Raw genomic sequence first — 18432 nt, 5'->3', positions numbered from 1 at the left:
TAGACATGTTGAATTGGTGGAGTCAGAAAAAGAGCTTGCCTGTCCTTTTATATACAGGATCATATTTTTTAAATCAAAAACTAAGATAGAGGGTGTTAAAGCAAAGCAGAGACAAATCTTGATCTCTTTAAATGGCTATAAAATTACCAGTGGAATTCCTGAAGGGCCAAATAATACAGGAAGCATATACTTTTGCCCTCTTATTAAAATGAGGAATATGTTTCTTTCAAGCAGAAAAGGGTTTTACAAACCTCTTTTCTGCTTTCGGTATCAGCCTCAGAAGGGCAACCATTTCCTATTGTCTGGAGGCTCGCGAGAAGTGCAAAGGACAGCCACTACCACGAGCTCAGGAAAATCAAGGTGGACACCAGGCCTCGGCTTCTACCATTCTCCTACCAGAAAAAGAAATTCAGAAAAAAGTCAGTTTAAAACACACACATTTTAGTCAGGTTTTAAGTGTAACTATCTCCTTAAATATGACTGATCCTATGATTATAGGCTTTTCAACTTAGGTATTAGTGACCCATTTTTTTTTTTCCTATTTTAGGGGCCTAAAAAAAGAAAAGAAAAAAAGACCTCAGAGTGGCATAAATTTCTATCAGACAAGAAAATGAATTAATTTAGTAGCATTGTAAAACTATGAAATTTGTGCCAGTTTTCAGGTGTCCCGATATTTAGGCTGCTTTATAGGGATAGCTAAATTCACTGGCAATGTTAAGAAATGGTAAAAAACGTTAAGAAATGATAAAAAACTCATGCTAAAATATCCTGTCACAAATGTGCTTTACTTTGGAAGGCATCCACAACAGCAATGTACCATTTTCCAGAAAAGCATTTCTATACCAATAAGAGTCTTCCTCTAAGGGCAGACCCTTGCACAACCATCACACTGCACGGAGCTCTTGAGAATATTCTGGAAGCATCATTGTGAACCGTTGCTTCTCAGCAAAGAGAGAGAAATGAAATTCAGCAGAAGCAGCAACTTTTGGGAGGAGAGACACGGTTTCCCTCTTAGAATGCTTTTCTCCTGGAATGGGTTTACTGAGAGCTCCGCTCCTCTGGTGCTTTAAATCTGTGGACCGTTGAACGTCACTCCGCCTTTTTTGAAGTTACAAAAATACTTTGCGGTGTGGCGGGAACAGAAAGTTTGGAAAATTAACTGCGTAAGACTTCAGATAACACAGAAGACATACATGCAATAGCATTCCATGAAGAACTTAATCAACTCAATCCCTTGCATGTAATTAACCAAGGCACACAACGACTCCAAATTCTGCACTCCAAAAAAGGAGGGAAAATGCAAGGGTCCTGCAGCAGTTCCCGGGACTACGGAGAACTGCTTTGTTACAAGTGTATCCAAAGTCCCCAGCAGCAGAGACTTGTGGGGCGCCGCTTATCCTTGCCGCACTCGCTCTGCAGCAACCAGAGGTGGCGGTTGTGCTATGAAGGAAGACCCTGCCAAGCTGGCCGACAAGATGCTGCGCACCCCCAAGTGCTCCAGGTGCCGGAACCATGGCTTTCTGGTGCCGGTCAAGGGCCATGCGGGCAGGTGCCGCTGGAAGCAGTGCACCTGCGAGAAGTGCTACCTGATCACCGAGCGCCAGAAGATCATGGCTGCGCAGAAGGTGCTCAAGAAGCAGGCCTCCGAGGAGGAGCAGGACGGGGCCCTCGTCGCGCAGGGCCCGGAGCTGTTGACAGGGGCCGCGGCCGCGGCCGCAGCCCTGGGCGCAAGCCTCCGCCAGCTGCCTCTGCTGACCGCTTCGGGAGACTGGGAGCCAGGCCCCGAGGGCCGCGTGGCCGCCGGCTTCCCAGAGAGGCCCCCACGGGGCCCGAGCCCCGGCCCGAGCGCCTTCCAGCCAGTTCTGGGCGGCCACGGCCGCGGCCGCGGCCACGTGGGGCCGAGCGGCGATCGAGCCGCGGTGGCCATGCCCGGTTCGGCGGGGCCCCAGCTTGGAATGGAGGTAGCAGGCAGGGGGTGCCCTGACCGCCTGGGGCTGCGCAGTCCGTTGCGGCCCCTGCCCAGCCCGCCGTTCGACTTCGGTAAGATTCCCAGGCCCTGCGTGGCCTCGCCCCGCCTGGGATTCCTCTCCAGTGCCTTACGCTGGCAGCCCAGGCCATCCTGGATCCTGCGGGGATAGACCCTCGGGGTGGGGGTGGGGAAAATGCTTTCCAGAGGTACTCTTGCTTTGGGAAGCTTTCCTCTAAATAGAGATTTGGGTTGGGTGGCATTTTGGAAAAAGGTGACGAGAGAGAGTTAGAAAGGAACGGGCCGTTAAAATGTTAAAATTTAGCTTCTTGCTTTGCCGTCTAGCAAGAAAGAAAATGGCCCCCAGACGCCTTGGCTGTGGGTCCTTCTTCAGGAAGACGCTCGAGAGGCGCCCTACTGCGCTTGCGCGCTTCTTCCCGCCTTTTTCTTGGGCTGGTGGCGCCTCCTTCAGGAGGCCACTGTGGGTGGGCCTGCGCAGCCCTGACTGCGCCTGCGCACTCCTTCCGTTTCTAGAAGCTGGAGGCTCCTCCCAGCAGACTTCTCCTGCAAGGGCCCTAGCCCATTGCGCCTGCGCACCCCTACGCACCCTTTATCCGGGTGTGGGAATGAGACCGTTTTATGTTCCCCACTGGAGAACGGTTGAAATATTGATGTTGCTTCTTTTTCTCTCCACCCATCACATGCATAATTTACATGGTTCTCTATGTCTTGTGGTTTGCACTATTAAAAGTACAATTTCAAGTCCTAGATTGGAGCCTCTTTAAAATTTCAATCTCAAGTCATATATAGATTTGATGCTCTTTATGGGCAGAGACACGCTCTTTTTTGGTTTTCCCTATGGCAGTGTGGTAGGAAGAGCACAGGAGGCTAGGGGAACTGCTCAGTCACCTTGGGCAAGCTCCTTCCTTCTGTGGCAGCCTCTCCCCTCTACGCTAAGGGGACCGGCCTGGATGCTTTCTGAAGGCCATTTCTATCTTCTGGGACATTCTAGTAAAATTTGGGTCCCCAGGAAACTAGATGGGGAAGACAGACCTGAAATAGCAATTCTAGAAGATACCTTTCCATAGACACAGTGCCTTTCTTTGTTCCATGTCAACAGGGGCTGAGCATTTAACTATGTGCCATTCACTAGTGATGAAGAAGTGAAGAGGGCAAAGGCACATTTGTTGCCTTCAAGGATCTGGTCTTTGTGGGAGGGACAGCACCGGTCGAGGAATCACACAAATCAATGTAAAGAGCTCTAATAATTGATGGTCTCGCTGTGGTCTGAAGGAAGAGTAGGAGCTGAGGACTTCCAGAGGCACAGTGGGATTAGGGGGGAAAGTCTTCTAAACTGAGGGAACAGCATCTGTGAAGGCCTTGAGGTTGATAAGAAAGGAGAAGCTGTTGGGTTATAGTGCATGCGGAGGCTGGAGTGGAGGCAGGAACCAGCCCTCATGGGGCTTTGTGGCTATGCCAAGGACTTTTTCTAAGCAGTGGGACGTGGCTGAAGGGCTTAAAAAGCAGGGAGCATCAAAAGCATAATGGACGTGGGAGATCTTTCTAAGTGGATCTTAGTGTTGTGTGCTGCCTTCGCACAGTGATGTGATGCTCTTTTTCCTAGCTCTGTGTTAACACTTCCGTCATTGCTTACCTTTTCAGGGCTCCCTCTGAACATCAGCTCAGATCATGTGGTGGGGCCTGAGCACCTGGAGAGACAGCCTTCCAAGCTGTACCCCAGCTGCTCCAACATGCATTCCTACTGTGCATTCCCGCTGGGCTACCAGGATGGATCCCCGCCTCCGGGGATCCCCCTGCAGCGGGGCTTCCGGCATGTGTCCTGCAGCCCCTACCATGGAGGAAGCTTGGTAAGTCCCCTCCTCACTCCTTTCCTGGTTCCTCCTTATCCCACATGCCCTGTTGCCGTTACGGATCCTCAATCCCAGGAAGCAGACCGCTGTGCCAGGCTGTGCCAGGCCCTGAGCACTGGTAGGATGGATATAACATTGACCTTGTGCCATGTACACCTGTGGGGGTGCACATGTGTAGGCAAGTCCATTCGCGTATAAACAAGTTGGCCTGGGCCGTGGCATGTGCTTTTCAGAGCTGGGAGCTCAAGCAAGAACGAATGCAGACACATCTCAGATAAACCCGGGAATAGCCACACAGTACCACCGACCGGGTGAGTGACCACCAGCCTGGACTCACAGGATGCTGATGTTGGAAGGGTGCTTCATTTTGCCGGGTACCAGAAAGGAGGCATCACTGTCCTGGAACCACATAGTTGAGGGCGGAGCCAGGAGCAGACGTAGGTCCTCCGCCCAAAGGTATGGGCCGCTTGAGACTGCAGAGGGCTTTCAGGAGGAATTTAAGCTGAGTCATGAAAAATATGGAAACATTCCCCCGACATAAGCCTGGAGTTTTGAATACTGAGTATGTAAGAGTCAGGCCATCCCTGTTATGTGAGGTACGAGTCGGGGTGATCAGGTTTTGTGGCCTTGGTTACCAGCTCCTTCCAGACCAGAGTGGTTAAAAGCCCTTTCCCTTTTGGCAACCCTGAGACCTGTGATGACTGCAGGGTAGAGGCCTGGGTATCCAGTCCTGACTTTGGGCCCATGAGGCTGGGCCTGTAGGGAAGGTCCACTCCAATGCAGCTCAAGCTCACCAAAAAGTAGACCCCTATTACCTTTCCTGCCTCCCTCAGAACTAAAAGCCTAACTCTGGGTGTTAGGTGTTTCTCTTGGTTGGAGGGTAGAGAAGAGCGAGGACAGAGCGGGCTTCTTTGTTTAACGCGGAAAGTGACTGAGAAGAAGGAGGAACACCTGACATGTAGGTACCCAGAGTCTTAGCTGCAGAGTGTGGAGCGGTGAGTTTCCAGAGGTGTCCAGGCAGGTCATGCACCCAGGGCGCTGGGTCCCCACTCCTGCTGCAGCCCCAGCAGCATCTCTGCTGTCTGTTTTAGATACTTTAGATACTGATAAGTCCTTTTCCATTGATTCAAGGGGAAACAGTTTGGAAACCACTGGTCTTGAGAATTTCTGGGGCACCTCCTGACCCTTATGTGAGCCATCAGGGCACGCTGTATTACCCCACTGTAGAGTGGAGGAAGAAGACTCAGAGAAGCTAAGTAGTTGCTCATGGTCACAGAACTGGGGATTCAGATTACACAGCTGCTCAGTAACAGAGTGGCAGTCACCCCAACTCTGGAGCCCTGGCACTTTGTGCCGCCTGAGGTGTGTCTGTCGTGCAGAGGAGGAGCATACATGGCCCTTGACTCCCCACTACCCCTGAACTCTGTGGGCGCTGGCCACCCCCTCGCAGCCCAAGGAGAGCACGGTGCCTCCAGCCTTCACACAAAGAGGGGGCCCTGGCCAAGTGGAGCACGCACCCACCGTCTGCTCACACAGAAGCTTGGATGGAGCCTGGCGTCCAGGGTAGCGCTCTGATTGACAGGCTTGCCAGACGGCCTTTGTTAAGAGTGTGATCTCAGTTGGTTTATCTGGGCCTGAGCTGCCACCACAGGCCCCAGGCAGGAGCTGTGATCCAGGGAGAGACTTGGCTGAGCAGCTTGGAATTAAAGCACTAATAATCCCCCCTTCCCACCCCCTCCACGTCTGGATAAAGGATCAGGCGTTTATTTGTGAAGCTGTTTCAAACCCAAGAGCCTATGAATTGCTTTCGTCCTTGTCCTGCTGCACCCTGCCCAGGCTCTGAGATACTCTCCGGAGAGGTCTTCAGCCTCCTATTCCTGTCCCTGCCCCATTTGCTGCTGCTTTACTTCCTCTATTCTCTTCCCACGAAACAGCACAAGCTTGGAGCTCGACAGACCTGGGATCCAATCTTACCTCCATTGTTTACTAACCATATGGCCTGGGGAAGTCATGTAACCTCTGAGGATCTCACTCAGGTTCTCGGTCTGTATAGTAGGGGTAAGAGTACCTATCTCACGGGGCCATTGACAGACGGAATAGATGTAATGCGTGGTAATGTGTGCCTGGCACAGGGTCTGGCATGTAGCAGGCACCTAGAGGTGGGCTTTCTTCCTTTCCTTGTGGTTAACTTAAGTTAGGAAATGATTTTTGCAGATTGTCTCAAGGCTTTAACATGCTCATGTGTGACTCACCAGTGTGGGGGCAGTGTGTGGGGTTTCTCAAACTGCCTTAACAAAGACTACTTTTAAGAGCACATCAGATCTCTTCTAGGACATTAGGATTCTCTAGAACATGGCATGTAAATTGCTGCTCTAAAGGATCTGGATGGAGAAGTAAATGATAGGAACTACATCTGAAATTTATTATTATTTAAGAATTTTTTTTAATGTTTATTTATTTTTGAGAGAGAGAGAGAGAGAGACCGAGCATGAGCAGGGGATGGACAGAGAGAGAGGGAGACACAGAATCCGAAGCAGGCTCCAGGCTCCGAGCTGTCAGCATAGAGCCCGACACGGGGCTCAAACTGCTAAACCGTGAGATCATGACCTGAGCCCAAGTCGGATGCTCAACCGACTGAGCCACCCAGGCATCCCAGTGAAATTTTTTTTTTTTATTATTACATTCATGTCTTTCTGGGTTAAGCTCCAATCTGTGTAGTCCTCACTCCAGATGCCCCCACTCCAGCCCTGGGGTCCCGTGGCGTGAGCTCAGCTTCCATGTTCTGAAGAAGGAACAGAAACATGGAAGGGCTAACTGCTGAAGTTGCTTTGCTGAGGTCCCCCAGCTTCCCTTGCCTCTAACAGCTGCACCACATGCTGTTGTATTGGAACAGGGCCTCCAAAGGCCCCCGACTCTCAATTCCAAGTCCTTAGCTATACCAGAAAATGGGGCCACAGGGGGTTGGGATGCATTCAGCACAGAGCAGTGGAGTCCGACAGACTTGGGCTCCAGTTCTGCCTCTGTGGCCAGCTCTGTGGCCCTGGGCCCGAAGCTTCACCTCACTGACACTGTTTTCCATCATTGTAGTGAGGATGACACTAGAACCTCCCTCCTAGGGTCATGAGGATGGAGTGAGGTCATGGATCTAAGCATATACAAAAGGGCTCGGTGGGACTGGCTGCTCCCCAGGCTCACCTGAGATGTGCCGGTATTTGTTCTTGCCTTCAGTTATTTGGTGGGTATTTGCTGAACACCCTGTTCCGAGTGCCCTGTGCCCAGGTGTTTAGGTCAGAGAGGCGAATCGACCTCTTGGGGAGCCCCCCATTTAGAAGTATGAGACCTGTTTGATCAGCCCATCTGGCTAAGCCTCTTCCTCTCTGGCTTCTCTGCTGTGTGTGTGCTGTGCAGGTGTCGGAGTCGGTGGGAGACTTCCAGCCAAGCTACTACCCGCCGCCTCCGCCTCCGCAGCAGCCTCAGTTCCTCCCACCCGGCTTCCTGTCTGCGCTCCACTTCCTCCCACCGCTGCCGCCGCCACCGCCGCCGCCACCAGCATCTTTCTCTCTTGCTGTCCTGTCTGACACAGACAAGGAGACCACTGGTAAGTGACCTCTAGTCCAGCTTCTGGGGGAGCCAGGAAGACTTTCTAGAGGAAGGGGGACCTGATCCGAGGTGGATGTGGAGAGAAGGGAAATGGAGAACAGAACTTAAAACGTATCAGACCCTGGGATAAGCTCTTTCCTTATATCCCTCCCTTTATTCCCTATGCGAGCATCTAAGAGAGGGGGTCCCCAGTCTCAGGTGAGAAAACCAACAGCACCCTGAGAGCTGCTCGCATACGTAAGTGGCAGATGGCAGAGTTTAGATTTCAACAGAATTCTGTCTGGCTCCAGGTCCGCTGCTAATTCCCTCCCCTTCCCAGGGCCTGTGGGCAGAGACGTGGAGGGTGGCATGCATGTGGTGTGTTCAGAAGACCAGAGGTGCCAGGCTTCTCTGGCTCGGCTGGGGCCTCTCTGGCTAGGGAAACGGCAGGTGCGGAGCCTGGAGCCGTAGCTGGCTGGGTTGGGCCGGCTGGGGAAGGGTTCTTTACCCCAGGCCACTTGTAGAGAGAAACAGACCAGGAGCTAGGGACCCTGTCCTTCACAGCTCTGCCACTGGTGCGCTGGGTGACCTCGGGCATTCATACCCTCTCTAGGACTCCGTCTTCTCATCTGTAAAATGGGTCATGTCACAGGGTTCCTGTGATAGCTGAAATTCTGGATGTAGAAATGCTTTGGTTTTCCTTTGAGACTCTCGCAGCTTTAAGGGTTCTAGGGTATTTTTTTCCCCTTTCTATCCTTCCCTGAGTCGCCTTAGGAAAAGAAACTAAGGCCTGTCGCACACTTGGCTGTGTGTGCGATGCCTAGATCCACAGGATGGGGAGACGGGACGTAGCTTGAAGCATGCTGGCCCCGGAGCCAGACAGCCTGGGTATTGGTCCTGGCTCTGGCATTTACCAGCTGCGTGACCCTGGGCAAGTTAATTCACCCCCTGGTGCCTCAGCTTCACCTTCTGCAAAAGCGGACTAACAATGGTTCCTACCTCACGAGGCTATTCTGAGGATTAAACAGAACCTAGAACGAGGAAGGCATTAGCGTTCTCACTGTTTCCCCTCATCCTCTTGCTGACCTTGATGTTGCCAGGTAGCTCTCTCATTTGACGGAAAGAGGCTGAGGTTCAGAGCTGGGGAGTAGCTCACTTCTTGTCCCCCAGCTCGCACAGGCAGAGCCGGAGTTTGAACCTGAGTCTGTGTCATGTGGCAGGGGGCTAGATTGCCAGTGTCCAGACTAGCAAATGAGAGGCAAAGTCCTTCTCCACGGGGACCAGGAAGGGTGAGAATGCCTTATAGAAAGTTTACATCTGAAGGTAGGTAATCTTCCTCCTAGTGAATCCTGTAAACCCAGCCCCTCTTCTTTGTCCTTCACAGACGACCAGGATGTGAAGGTGCCAGCACCGGCGCTGGAGGAGCCGCCCGAGGTGCCGCCCGAGAAGAAGGAGGAGGGGGAGGAACCACCGCCTGAGCCCAGCCAGCCGCCCTCTCAGGAGCAGTCCGACTAGGTCCGGGCTCTTGGGCCAGCAGCGGGGGCGCTTGGGGGTGTTACAGCGATGATGTTCTTGTTTGAGTTCAGGGATGGGTAGGGAGGAAGGATAGTAGTAGGCTTAAGAGAGCAGTTAATTTCCATTTCAAGACAGGAAGAAGGAGGGTGATTTCTAGGGTCCTCTCAGTCCCGGGATGGGGGACTGAACAGGATGGAGGATGGTTAGCAGGGGAAGGCCAGGGCTCTGAGGATAGGGGGGCTGGTGGAAGCTCACATTTAGGAATGAATTTAACCGTGTCCAGGTTGTGCCGCTGTCAGATTCACTCCCAGACGCGGTCTTTGATTTCCTCAGGCCGGGTTCCAGGACAGGAGGCACATCTATTTCAGCCTTCTGCTTCTGCCTCTGTTTGGTCCCAGCTGGGGGCACAGACACCAAGCTTCCAGCACATCCAGGTGGCTGGTGGGAGCAGCGGGGGCCCAAGGCGTTGACGGCAGGTTCTGCAGCGTCCTTCCTTGCTGCTCGGGCTCCCGAGGGCTGCCTGGCCACTGCCCCGCGCCCCTTCTCCAATGGGCTTTACTGAGCATTCTGACCGCCGGGGCTCCCATCCATAAAGTTTAAGCCATTATAGGCATCATTTCTGGTTTAAAAAAATCTATTAAAGTTTGATTATTTGATATTTTTATAGTGATTGCCAACTTTAAAAAGTAGGCTGTTTGTAAGCACTGATACAGTTCTCAGACAATAGAATGGTGCTTCTAAATCATCTGTGGTATCCGTTCCTTCTCTGGGGACAGCTGACTGTTGAAATAAAATGAGCATTGGAAATTCTTGTGGAAGGTTTATTCTCTTTTTAAATCCTTATGGAAGGCAGTGTTGGGTTGGGGGTCAGGGGCCTGGCAAGCCACTCCCTAGTCTACTTCCCCTTTCCCTTTCCCTCTGTTATCAAGTGAGACGCTTGGGCTAGGCTACTAGATTTTTTAAATTATTATTGTTACTGTCACTACCTTTTTCTTAAGCAGTGGAGACCTTTTGAGGAAATCAGATTCAGACACATAAAATATAAAGATTTCTTCTAGTTTCCCTTCCCCGGCTGTGTGGGTGGGCAGAGATAGCCTTCTGGAGAAGTTGGGGCCTCGACCATGTCTTAATTTTTTTTTTTTTCAACGTTTATTTATTTTTGGGATAGAGAGAGACAGAGTATGAACGGGGGAGGGGCAGAGAGAGAGGGAGACACAGAATCGGAAACAGGCTCCAGGCTCTGAGCTGTCAGCACAGAGCCCGACGCGGGGCTCGAACTCCCGGACCGTGAGATCATGACCTGAACCGAAGTCGGATGCTTAACCGACCGAGCCACCCACGCGCCCCAACCCCTACTTTTTCAATACACTTTGTTTTATCTTAGACTCCATGTTTTGAAAGATTTTTCAACCAAGCTACATTAATCAAAGCATTTTTGCTCAATGCACACAGAAGTGGGAGAGTCTGACCACGTGTACTCTGTAACATTCCAGACCAGTGCAAGGAAACAGGATGTTTGGTTAGCCTGTGAGGTTTGAGATAGGAAGCTCTGGCCTGCTGAGAAGCGCAGTGTCCTGTTGCCAGAGTCCATGTCCACAGGACTCTAGGAAGAGGAAGGTTGCTCAGTTCTATAGGCCTGTGATCTGAAGACTGTCTGAAGACTGGTTAGCATCTTTCCTGGGACCTTGAAGGTGCCTGCTGTGGTGAAAAGACCAACTGTGGGACAGGGCTGGAGACCTGCCTTCCTCCCTTACCCCTGGTGTGAAGCCCAAGTTCTGATAGCCCCAGCTTGTCCCTTCCTGTGTGTTCACACCATGCTTATTTACCTTGGTGGTGTCGGTGGACCCCTGCTCCCTGTAGCCTTTCCAGTCAATCCAATCTTTGCTCCCTGAATGCCCTGTTCCTGAAGCAGCTTCAGCATGAGCACTGAAACACAGGATCTGAGCATGCTGCCTTGCTCACACACCTTCTATGGCTCCCTACTGCTCTGAGGCCAGTATCTGCAACAATCTGTCTGCCCAGCTTTCCAGCCTCTTCTCTCACAGGCTGGCCCAGCCCAGGTTTTGCAGGGGTGGAGTCCGCGAGGTCCAGGCAGAAAAGGATGGGAAGCAGAGAGACTGGCAGCCAGCAGCAGCACTGCTCATACCTAAAAACCGAGGCTTGGCTATGAGCTGGGAGAATCTTCTGGAAGGCATCTGGCTGGCATTGCCTGACGCCGGAGGTACTGTCAGGAAGCCGCCAGGAGAGGGCGCGGCGGGGAGCAGCTGTGGGCGGGGCCTGTTGCCTAGCGACTGGCCTCAGAGACACGCGCAGGTCCGTTGCCAGCTGAGCTGGAAGAATAGGTTTCCGCAGCTCAGGGCTTGAAGCGCCCCCCAGAGACCTGGGATCTCCCTGGGAAATCAGAATGATGAGCCTCTAGGCTGGGCTGTGTGATTGCCAACTGCTCAGCAATCATCTTTGCTGTGCCTGTGAAATAGATACCCTCCTATATTTCAGACCCCAGCCCCAATCCCAACCCCAGCGTCCCATGGCTTATTCCTCTCTCTCTCCTTTCTGCACTTTTGCACGTACACCCCCTCATCTCCTACTTACCCTTTCAGACTTAGCTCACCTGCTCCCTCCTCCAGGCCAACTCAGCCTGTCCAGGCTCTCTGTAGCCCTCTATCACATGACCCATCCCACTGAATAGATGCCCCTCTCCCAAGTCTTCAAATTTCCTGGAGGCAGAGACAAGGTCTCATTTGTCCCTGTAGTCCCCAGCTCTCAATGTGGGCTCAGCATTGGTTCGGCAAGTAGTTACCGAGTGCCTGTTGCAGAATGAATGGCTGCATCTCAGGGCCATCTTGGGGATTTGGGGGTGAGGAGTTGAGATGCCCTGCTCTCGCCGCTCACTGCAGCATCTTTTGCCTTACATTTGTGCCCTGTCTGCTGGGGTCCCACACAGGGGCAGACGAACAGGGAGTGAGCCTTCACTGAAACTATGCTGTGTGCTGAGCACTGCACCCCTCCCCTCATTTAATCCTCACAACAATCCAGGGAAGAGGTGCGTTATCCCTATTTCACGAAGGAAAGCGAGGCAAAGAGAAGGATGGCGATTTGCCCAATGTCACACAGCTTCTAAGGGTGTGCAAAGGGCCACATACATGCGTGGGCACCAGTTACAGAGTTTTTAATACCCATTTTCCCCTGAGTTCCTATCTTCAGATTTTTTTTTAACCATATGAAAGCTCCCTAGTTTCTGAGCAGATTCTAGCATAGTATAGGGAGAACAGCCTAAGGATCTTTGCCTCTGGAAACCACTTCCCACTCTACTGACCATAGTACACAGAGCCTCCTGAGAAAATGCTAAAGTAGGCATCATGGTGATGGGTGTGGGAAGGGCCCTCCGGGCCTCTGAGCCAGAAGGCAGTCAGCATTTCCCGTTGCCTGAGCTCCCATCGTGGCCTGGGGTTCACCTAAGCCCCACTGTGTGATCCAGGATTGACGGAATGCTTGTTCTTGTGGCTTGTGCAGAGCAAGGACGTCTGTGTCCTTGTGTGTTCTAAGGCTGCACAAATAGGTTTGGTTTCTCAAACCTTACTGGAGAGAAGTTCTCCCACCGTGATGCCCCCAGTTTTCCCGGAGAGTCGGGTGGGGGTGCTCTGCACCCTCCTGGAGACGAAACACACCCCTCTGGGCCCAGCGCAGGGGATGAGACCCTCTCCCTACAGTTCTGGGGATCCTCACAGCTCCTTCCACTCCTGGGTGCTGTGGTCTTGGTGGACCTGGGCCTACGTTCCTCTTACTGGGGCTCAGAGACCCTAGATGGGTCACAGCCTCTTCTCATTGGCCACACCCCAGGGGCTCCACCCCCAGCTAAGCCCCCCACCCCTTGCCTCCTCTTAGCTGTGTGTTCTTGGGCACATCGCATCTCTTCTCTGAGCCTCCCTTGGCCCCTGTAACATTGGTTCAGGGGTGTGCTGAGGATACAGGAAGCTCTTGTATGAAATACTGCTTCTTTTTTTTATTTTTTTTTTAATGTTTATTCATTTTTGAGAGACAGAGACAGAGTATGAGTGGGGAGGGGCACAGAGAGAGGGAGACACAGAATCCGAAGCAGGCTCCAGGCTCTGAGCTGTCAGCACAGAGCCCGACGCGGGGCTTGAACCCAAGAACTGTGAGATCATGACCTAAGCCAAAGTCAGACGCTTAACCAAATGAGCCACCCAAGCGCCCCTGAAATGCCACTTCTAATGCCACCTCTTAATGTACAGTATATGGTACCTGCGTCGTTGGATGGTTGACAGAAGCCTCTTCTTTGAAACTGTGTCAGGAGGTTAAGAATTGCAAAGCCCAATAGCTGAGGCTCTTTACTGCCGGGTGCTCCCCATGTGCCAGGCACTGTACTGAGCACTTTTCACAAATGCTCTCTGCGAATTCTCACAGCGACGCCTCCAGGCAGGCACCATAATACCCCTGACTTACAGGTGGCAAGACTGAGACCTACAGAGATTAAGTTCTTGTACTTGGCCATAGTGCCTATAAATGGCAGAGCCGGGATTAAATCCGAGTTCCACCTGAGTCTAGAGCTAAGTTCCTAACCACACTGTGCTTTCCTGCTTCCCAGAAAGGGAGGGCTATGAGTCTTGGGGAAGTCGTGGTGCGTCTTGGGGCTTGCTGCCTGACTGCAGTCCCCCCAGTGCAGCTGGTTTTCAAGATGTGGACAGGTTGAATACAAAGAGCAACCCAGCTCAGGTCTTACACAAGGAATGAAACCATTAATTTTTTTTCCCCCCAAACCCTTTAAGTTCATTTTGAAAATGAACAAAGAAGCGTGAAGTCAGTTTTTAAAGAGCTGAGTATTAATAGCATATTAAAATTGTAATCGAAATCCTTTCACAAGGTTGCTGGGAAATTGATCAATCATAATGCTTGCAATGCTAGGGAATAGTTTTGATTTCTTTTCATGCTCATTTCTTTATCTCTCTCCAGGAGATGTTTGTTTTGCTTTGAAAATAATTAATTGTGAGGGGTGCCTAGGTGGTTCAGTCGGTTAAGCGCCTGACTCTTGATTTTGGTTCAGGTCATGATCTTGCGGTGAATTTGAGCCCCCACTTTGGGTTCCACACTGGCAGCGCGGGGTCTGCTTGGGATTCTTTCTCTCCCTCTCTCTCTCTGCCCCTCCCTCAGCTCACTGTCTCTCTCTCTCTCTCTCTCCAAATAAATAAATAAACAGTAAAAACAATTAATTGTGAATATAAGGAATTCATGGAAATTGTACACAATTTAAAAGCATAAGCCAGAAACGAGAGTTTTCCCCCACCCCTGTTGTCCTTTCTCATTTCTCTCCTCGGTGATGTCCCCTCTTTTTTGTGTCTCCTTCCAGAGACAATTTGTACAAGCTTTATTTTGTTTAATGAATCTTTAATTTTGAGATAATTATATATTCGCTTGGAGGTGTAATAGATAATACAGAGGGGCGCCTGGGTGGCTCAGTCAGTTAAGCATCTGACTTCGGCTCAAGTCACGATCTCACAGTTCGTGAATTGGAGCCCCGCATCAGGCTCTGTGCTGACAGCTCAGAGCCTGGATCCTGCTTCGGATTCTGTGTCTCCCTCTCTCTCTGCCCCTCCCCGCTCCCTCTCTGTGTGTGCCTCTCTCTCTCAAAAATAAACATTAAAACAATTTTTTAAAAAAGAAATAATACAGAGGAATCTCATGGACCCGTGACCTAGTTTTCCCCAATGGTTACTTTACGCAAAACTATAGTATAAGATCGCAACCAGAATATTGAGATTGACACAGTCCACTCAACTTATTCAGATTCCCTTCTACATGTTACGTTCAGTTTTTGTAATAAGGTGTGAAGTTTAGGTTGAGGGTTTGTTTTCTTGTTTTTTGTTTTTCATTGTTTTTTCCTCCTTTGCCCATAGATGTCCATGAGCTCCAGCACCACGTACTGAAAAGACCACCCTTCCTCCATTGAATTGTTTTTATACCTTTGTCAAACATCAGTTGGACCTACTCGTGTAGGTCTATTTCTGGAGTTTTTAATCTGTTCCATTGATCTGCTTTTTTTTTTTTTAAATAAACCCCACAAATGGTAGCATATGAGCCACGCTGTTCTGCACATTTCTCTTTTCATTAACACCAGATCAGGGCTTTGGAGTCGTTTTTGAGCCATGGACCCCTTTGTCAGTCTGGGAAAGCCTCTGACCCCTTTTCAGAGCAGTGCTTTAAATGGATAAAATAAAACACAAGGTTACAGAGGAAACCAATTATGTTTAATATACTTGTCAAAATAGAGAAATACATTTGTGGTTTAGTAATACATGTATTTCTTTACTAATGCATTAAATAACAAGATCTAGTGGTGGGTGTAATCATTATGAATAGTTTCAAAGTCGTGATGTAATTGATATTTTTGAGATACCTGCAGCAACTGTAAAGTGATATGAGAAAAATCTGTGACTTCTCTGGTGACCATGTCACTGCTAATTCTTCTGGGCTTTGTGGCCTACGTTCCTAATTGAAGGAAACACTAAATTACAGTTAGAGGTTAGTGAAAATCAAGATGTAATTCTTCCTCAGCCAAGTTCACAGAGCCCTTAATTCTCTTCCCAACCCCAATCATGAACTTCTGCATTAAAGTTTGGAGGGCCTCCCGGCTGCCTCATTCTTGTTAGCAGCTGTGTAGTATTTCATCGAATGGATGCCTCTTAATTTATTTCACAGGGCCCTGCTATGAGACTTTTTAAAACATTTTTTTTTAATTTTTTAAATTTATTTTTGAGACAGAGAGAGACAGAGCACAAGCGGGGGAGGGGCAGAGACAGAGGGAGACACAGCATCCGAAGCAGGTTCTAGGCTCCGAGCTGTCAGCACAGAGCCCCACGCGGGGCTCGAACCCACGGACCGTGAGATCATGACCTGAGCCGAAGTCAGATGTTCAACCGACTGAGCCACCCAGGCGCCCCCCTGCTATGAGACTTTTAGGTTGTTTCCAATCTTTTGCTACGAGTGTTCACTTAATTTTTATAAGTGTTTTTTCCTACTGAAATGTTCTTCTCAACATTGGCCCCACTGGGGGCCATCCAGAGGACCCCTCTGCCTTCAGAGACCCTTGGCTGGTGACATCCATAGCAGATCTGCAGAGGGAATCTTGGCCAGCAGGCTCCAGCCCATGCTCCCCTCCTTCTGGGGCTGACCACTCTCCATCCGAGGACATCCATTGCCCCTGCCCTCAAGCCCAGGCTAGGGTTTCCACCCTAAGCCTCGGTGAATCAGCAGGTAGGCAGGCTGGGGAGGGTTCCCCAAGCTGTGCGGCATCCTGTGAGCAGATGCACAGCACCTCTGAGCCTTTGTGCTACATTTTATTAACAGCAGATAGTAAGACGTGAACATTCTATCATGTCAGCTCTTGCATTTGAGCTAGTGCAGGCATTGGCCTGTCAGTAATTAGCTGCTGGGTGGTGCCTTTTCTTCATCTTTTTTCTTTTTATAATTGGAATCAGAACATCTTTTTTCTTTCTTTCTTTCTTTCTTCTTCTTGGTAGTAGATGCAGTCCATGGAACACTCTGTGGACTTGGCTGTTTTTCCACATTCATGGGCAATTAATTCCCAGCTATAAGCCAGTTGCCCGGCAAACCCTGAGTTACCTCCCAACATTGTCAGCCATTTGCTAAAGCAATTGCTCCCCCCACATCCCCCCACTTGGGAAAATAAGCGATAACACCTCGTTGTGAAATGTGTGAAACATACCTGGTTTTGAAACCCTGGCCATTTCACTGTCAGTCTTTAATTAAGTCAGTGCTTTTGAACATCTGGCTTTTCGATTTTTTTTTTTTTTTCCAATTTGGAGTAAATTTTTTACTACCGCAGTATATTAACATCAGTCATGGGGTGATGTCAGCCACCATCTTCAATATTCGCAACAGCCCATGTTCTGTTCCCAGAGTCAATAAGCATTCGTCAGGCACCTACAATGGGCCTGGCCTTGTACTGCGCCTACGATGAGATGGGTGTTTCCCTCCCATATCCTGACCTGGGCATCCTAACACCACAATCTGAGTACTCCCCCACCTAAGCCCTTCTCTGGCTCCCAACTGCCCCAGGACCGAGGTCCAGCTCCCCAGGCTGGCCTGCAAGGCCTTTGAAACCTGCAACCCAACTGATTGTTCCAGAGTCTTCTATGCCTCTTAGTCCTCATTGCACTGGAATTTCCCAAAATGCCTCTAGGCTGTGCTTGTGCAGTGTCCCCTGCCTAGGCAAGCCCTCCCTCGAGCCTCATGGACACCTCTGAGTAGCCTGCTCAGAGCCCTACGAGGGGGTCCAGGCTTGCTCTCCTTTGATGCCTGATGTACCCTGCATGTCTCCCTCCAAGACTTCACAGTACTTCCTTGCCTCTTTTTTGGGTTCGTCACAGGTAAGGACGACATCTAGCTCACCCATTCAGGTCACCAGTGATGACCGTTTGGCCAGTCCTGTGGTCAGTTCTCTGTCCTCTGCTCCCTTGACCTCCTAACACGTTTTCACCCATTTCTCTAGACTTCCAGAACACTCTTCTCTCCTCATTCCTGTCTCATGGCTGCTCTTCCTCCACCCATTGCCACTTTTGCCCCTTCTCTGCCTGCCTTCTGGAGGCTGGCGCTCCCCAGTGGGTCCCGGACCCTCCTTTCTGCTTGTCAGTGCTCTTTCTCTAGAGTGGCTCATGCAGGTCCGTGTCCTTACCCTCCATCTAGTCCGTGGTGAGGGCTAGCCTGGGCTCCGGACATGTGACACCTTTATCTACATGACCTCTCTAACTGCATGTCTGACAGGTTTCCTGGCCGTGAGGGCTCTGGTAGGAAACAGAAGTCAACTTGGAAGGCTCACAAGTAGTGTTCCCCGAGTGCGCCGAAGCCTGCTGTGGTCATAAAGGGATAGAACTTCAGCCCAAAAAAGTAGCCCAGACCATAGAGGGACTAGTTAGAAACAGCCCTGCTTTGCTCTCCTCCCGCCCTCAGACCTCCTGCGAGTGTCTTCCGTTGGCCAAACCCAGCCAGAAGCTGGAGGGCAAAGGAGCCCACGTGATGCTGTTTGCAGCCATCTGGCTTGGCCCCTCAGCACAGAATAGGGCAGAGAAGGGCAGAGGATAGGCTGGAGAGGGGCAATCAGAGAGTCACTATCGCAGTCCACCCCTGTGCCCCTCCGTGTCTTTGCTCTTCTCTCAGGGCAAGAGACGTTCATCTTCAAAATGGGGGGGCGAGGCAGGAAGCGCATCAGCTGCTGTATCGCCATTGGAGTGCTGTCACTCGGTCATGCTCCCACCTGAAAGCTAAGCTAGAGCACGAGCTAGATGGCAAGAAAGGGGAAGGAAACTGATCGATCAACGTACGATAGATAGTGGTTGCAGTCACCATGTCTGTAGTGGATTGAGGGGCAGAAGTCAGGAATCATTACTACTTTCTTCTAGCCCCCATTCTATGTTCCCCTATGCTCTGTAAGGGCTGGTGGGAGTTCCGTATGTGGTAGGGTGACCC

At 50.8% G+C, this 18432-nt stretch overlaps 1 protein-coding gene across 1 annotated transcript; it reads left to right on the top strand.

Annotated features, from left to right (window-relative positions):
* Positions 1-1442: 1442 nt before the first annotated feature.
* Positions 1443-9738, top strand: DMRTB1 (DMRT like family B with proline rich C-terminal 1). Its single transcript, XM_047084530.1, has 5 exons — positions 1443-2040; positions 3629-3834; positions 7246-7435; positions 8801-8931; positions 9265-9738. The coding sequence occupies exons 1-4, from the start codon at positions 1443-1445 to the stop codon at positions 8929-8931; spliced, it is 1125 nt and encodes a 374-aa protein (XP_046940486.1). The 3' UTR covers positions 9265-9738.
* Positions 9739-18432: the final 8694 nt, after the last annotated feature.

Source organism: Lynx rufus, unplaced genomic scaffold (genome assembly GCF_022079265.1).
Source record: "Lynx rufus isolate CCGP_SWC_20201006 ecotype Redwood Valley unplaced genomic scaffold, mLynRuf1.p SCAF_2, whole genome shotgun sequence".
In the NCBI taxonomy this organism is placed as follows: Eukaryota; Metazoa; Chordata; class Mammalia; order Carnivora; family Felidae; genus Lynx; species Lynx rufus.
The sequence above is the reverse complement of the archived record's forward strand: the minus strand, read 5'-3'. Positions and strand labels throughout refer to the sequence as shown.

Bases quoted from the DNA above. Each gene is read 5' to 3' on its own strand.
- DMRTB1 (XM_047084530.1), top strand. From the start codon at position 1,443: ATGAAGGAAGACCCTGCCAAGCTGGCCGACAAGATGCTGCGCACCCCC. The intron at 2,041-3,628 runs GTAAGATTCCCA...TTACCTTTTCAG, and splicing joins CAGCCCGCCGTTCGACTTCG to GGCTCCCTCTGAACATCAGC. The intron at 7,436-8,800 runs GTAAGTGACCTC...TGTCCTTCACAG, and splicing joins CACAGACAAGGAGACCACTG to ACGACCAGGATGTGAAGGTG.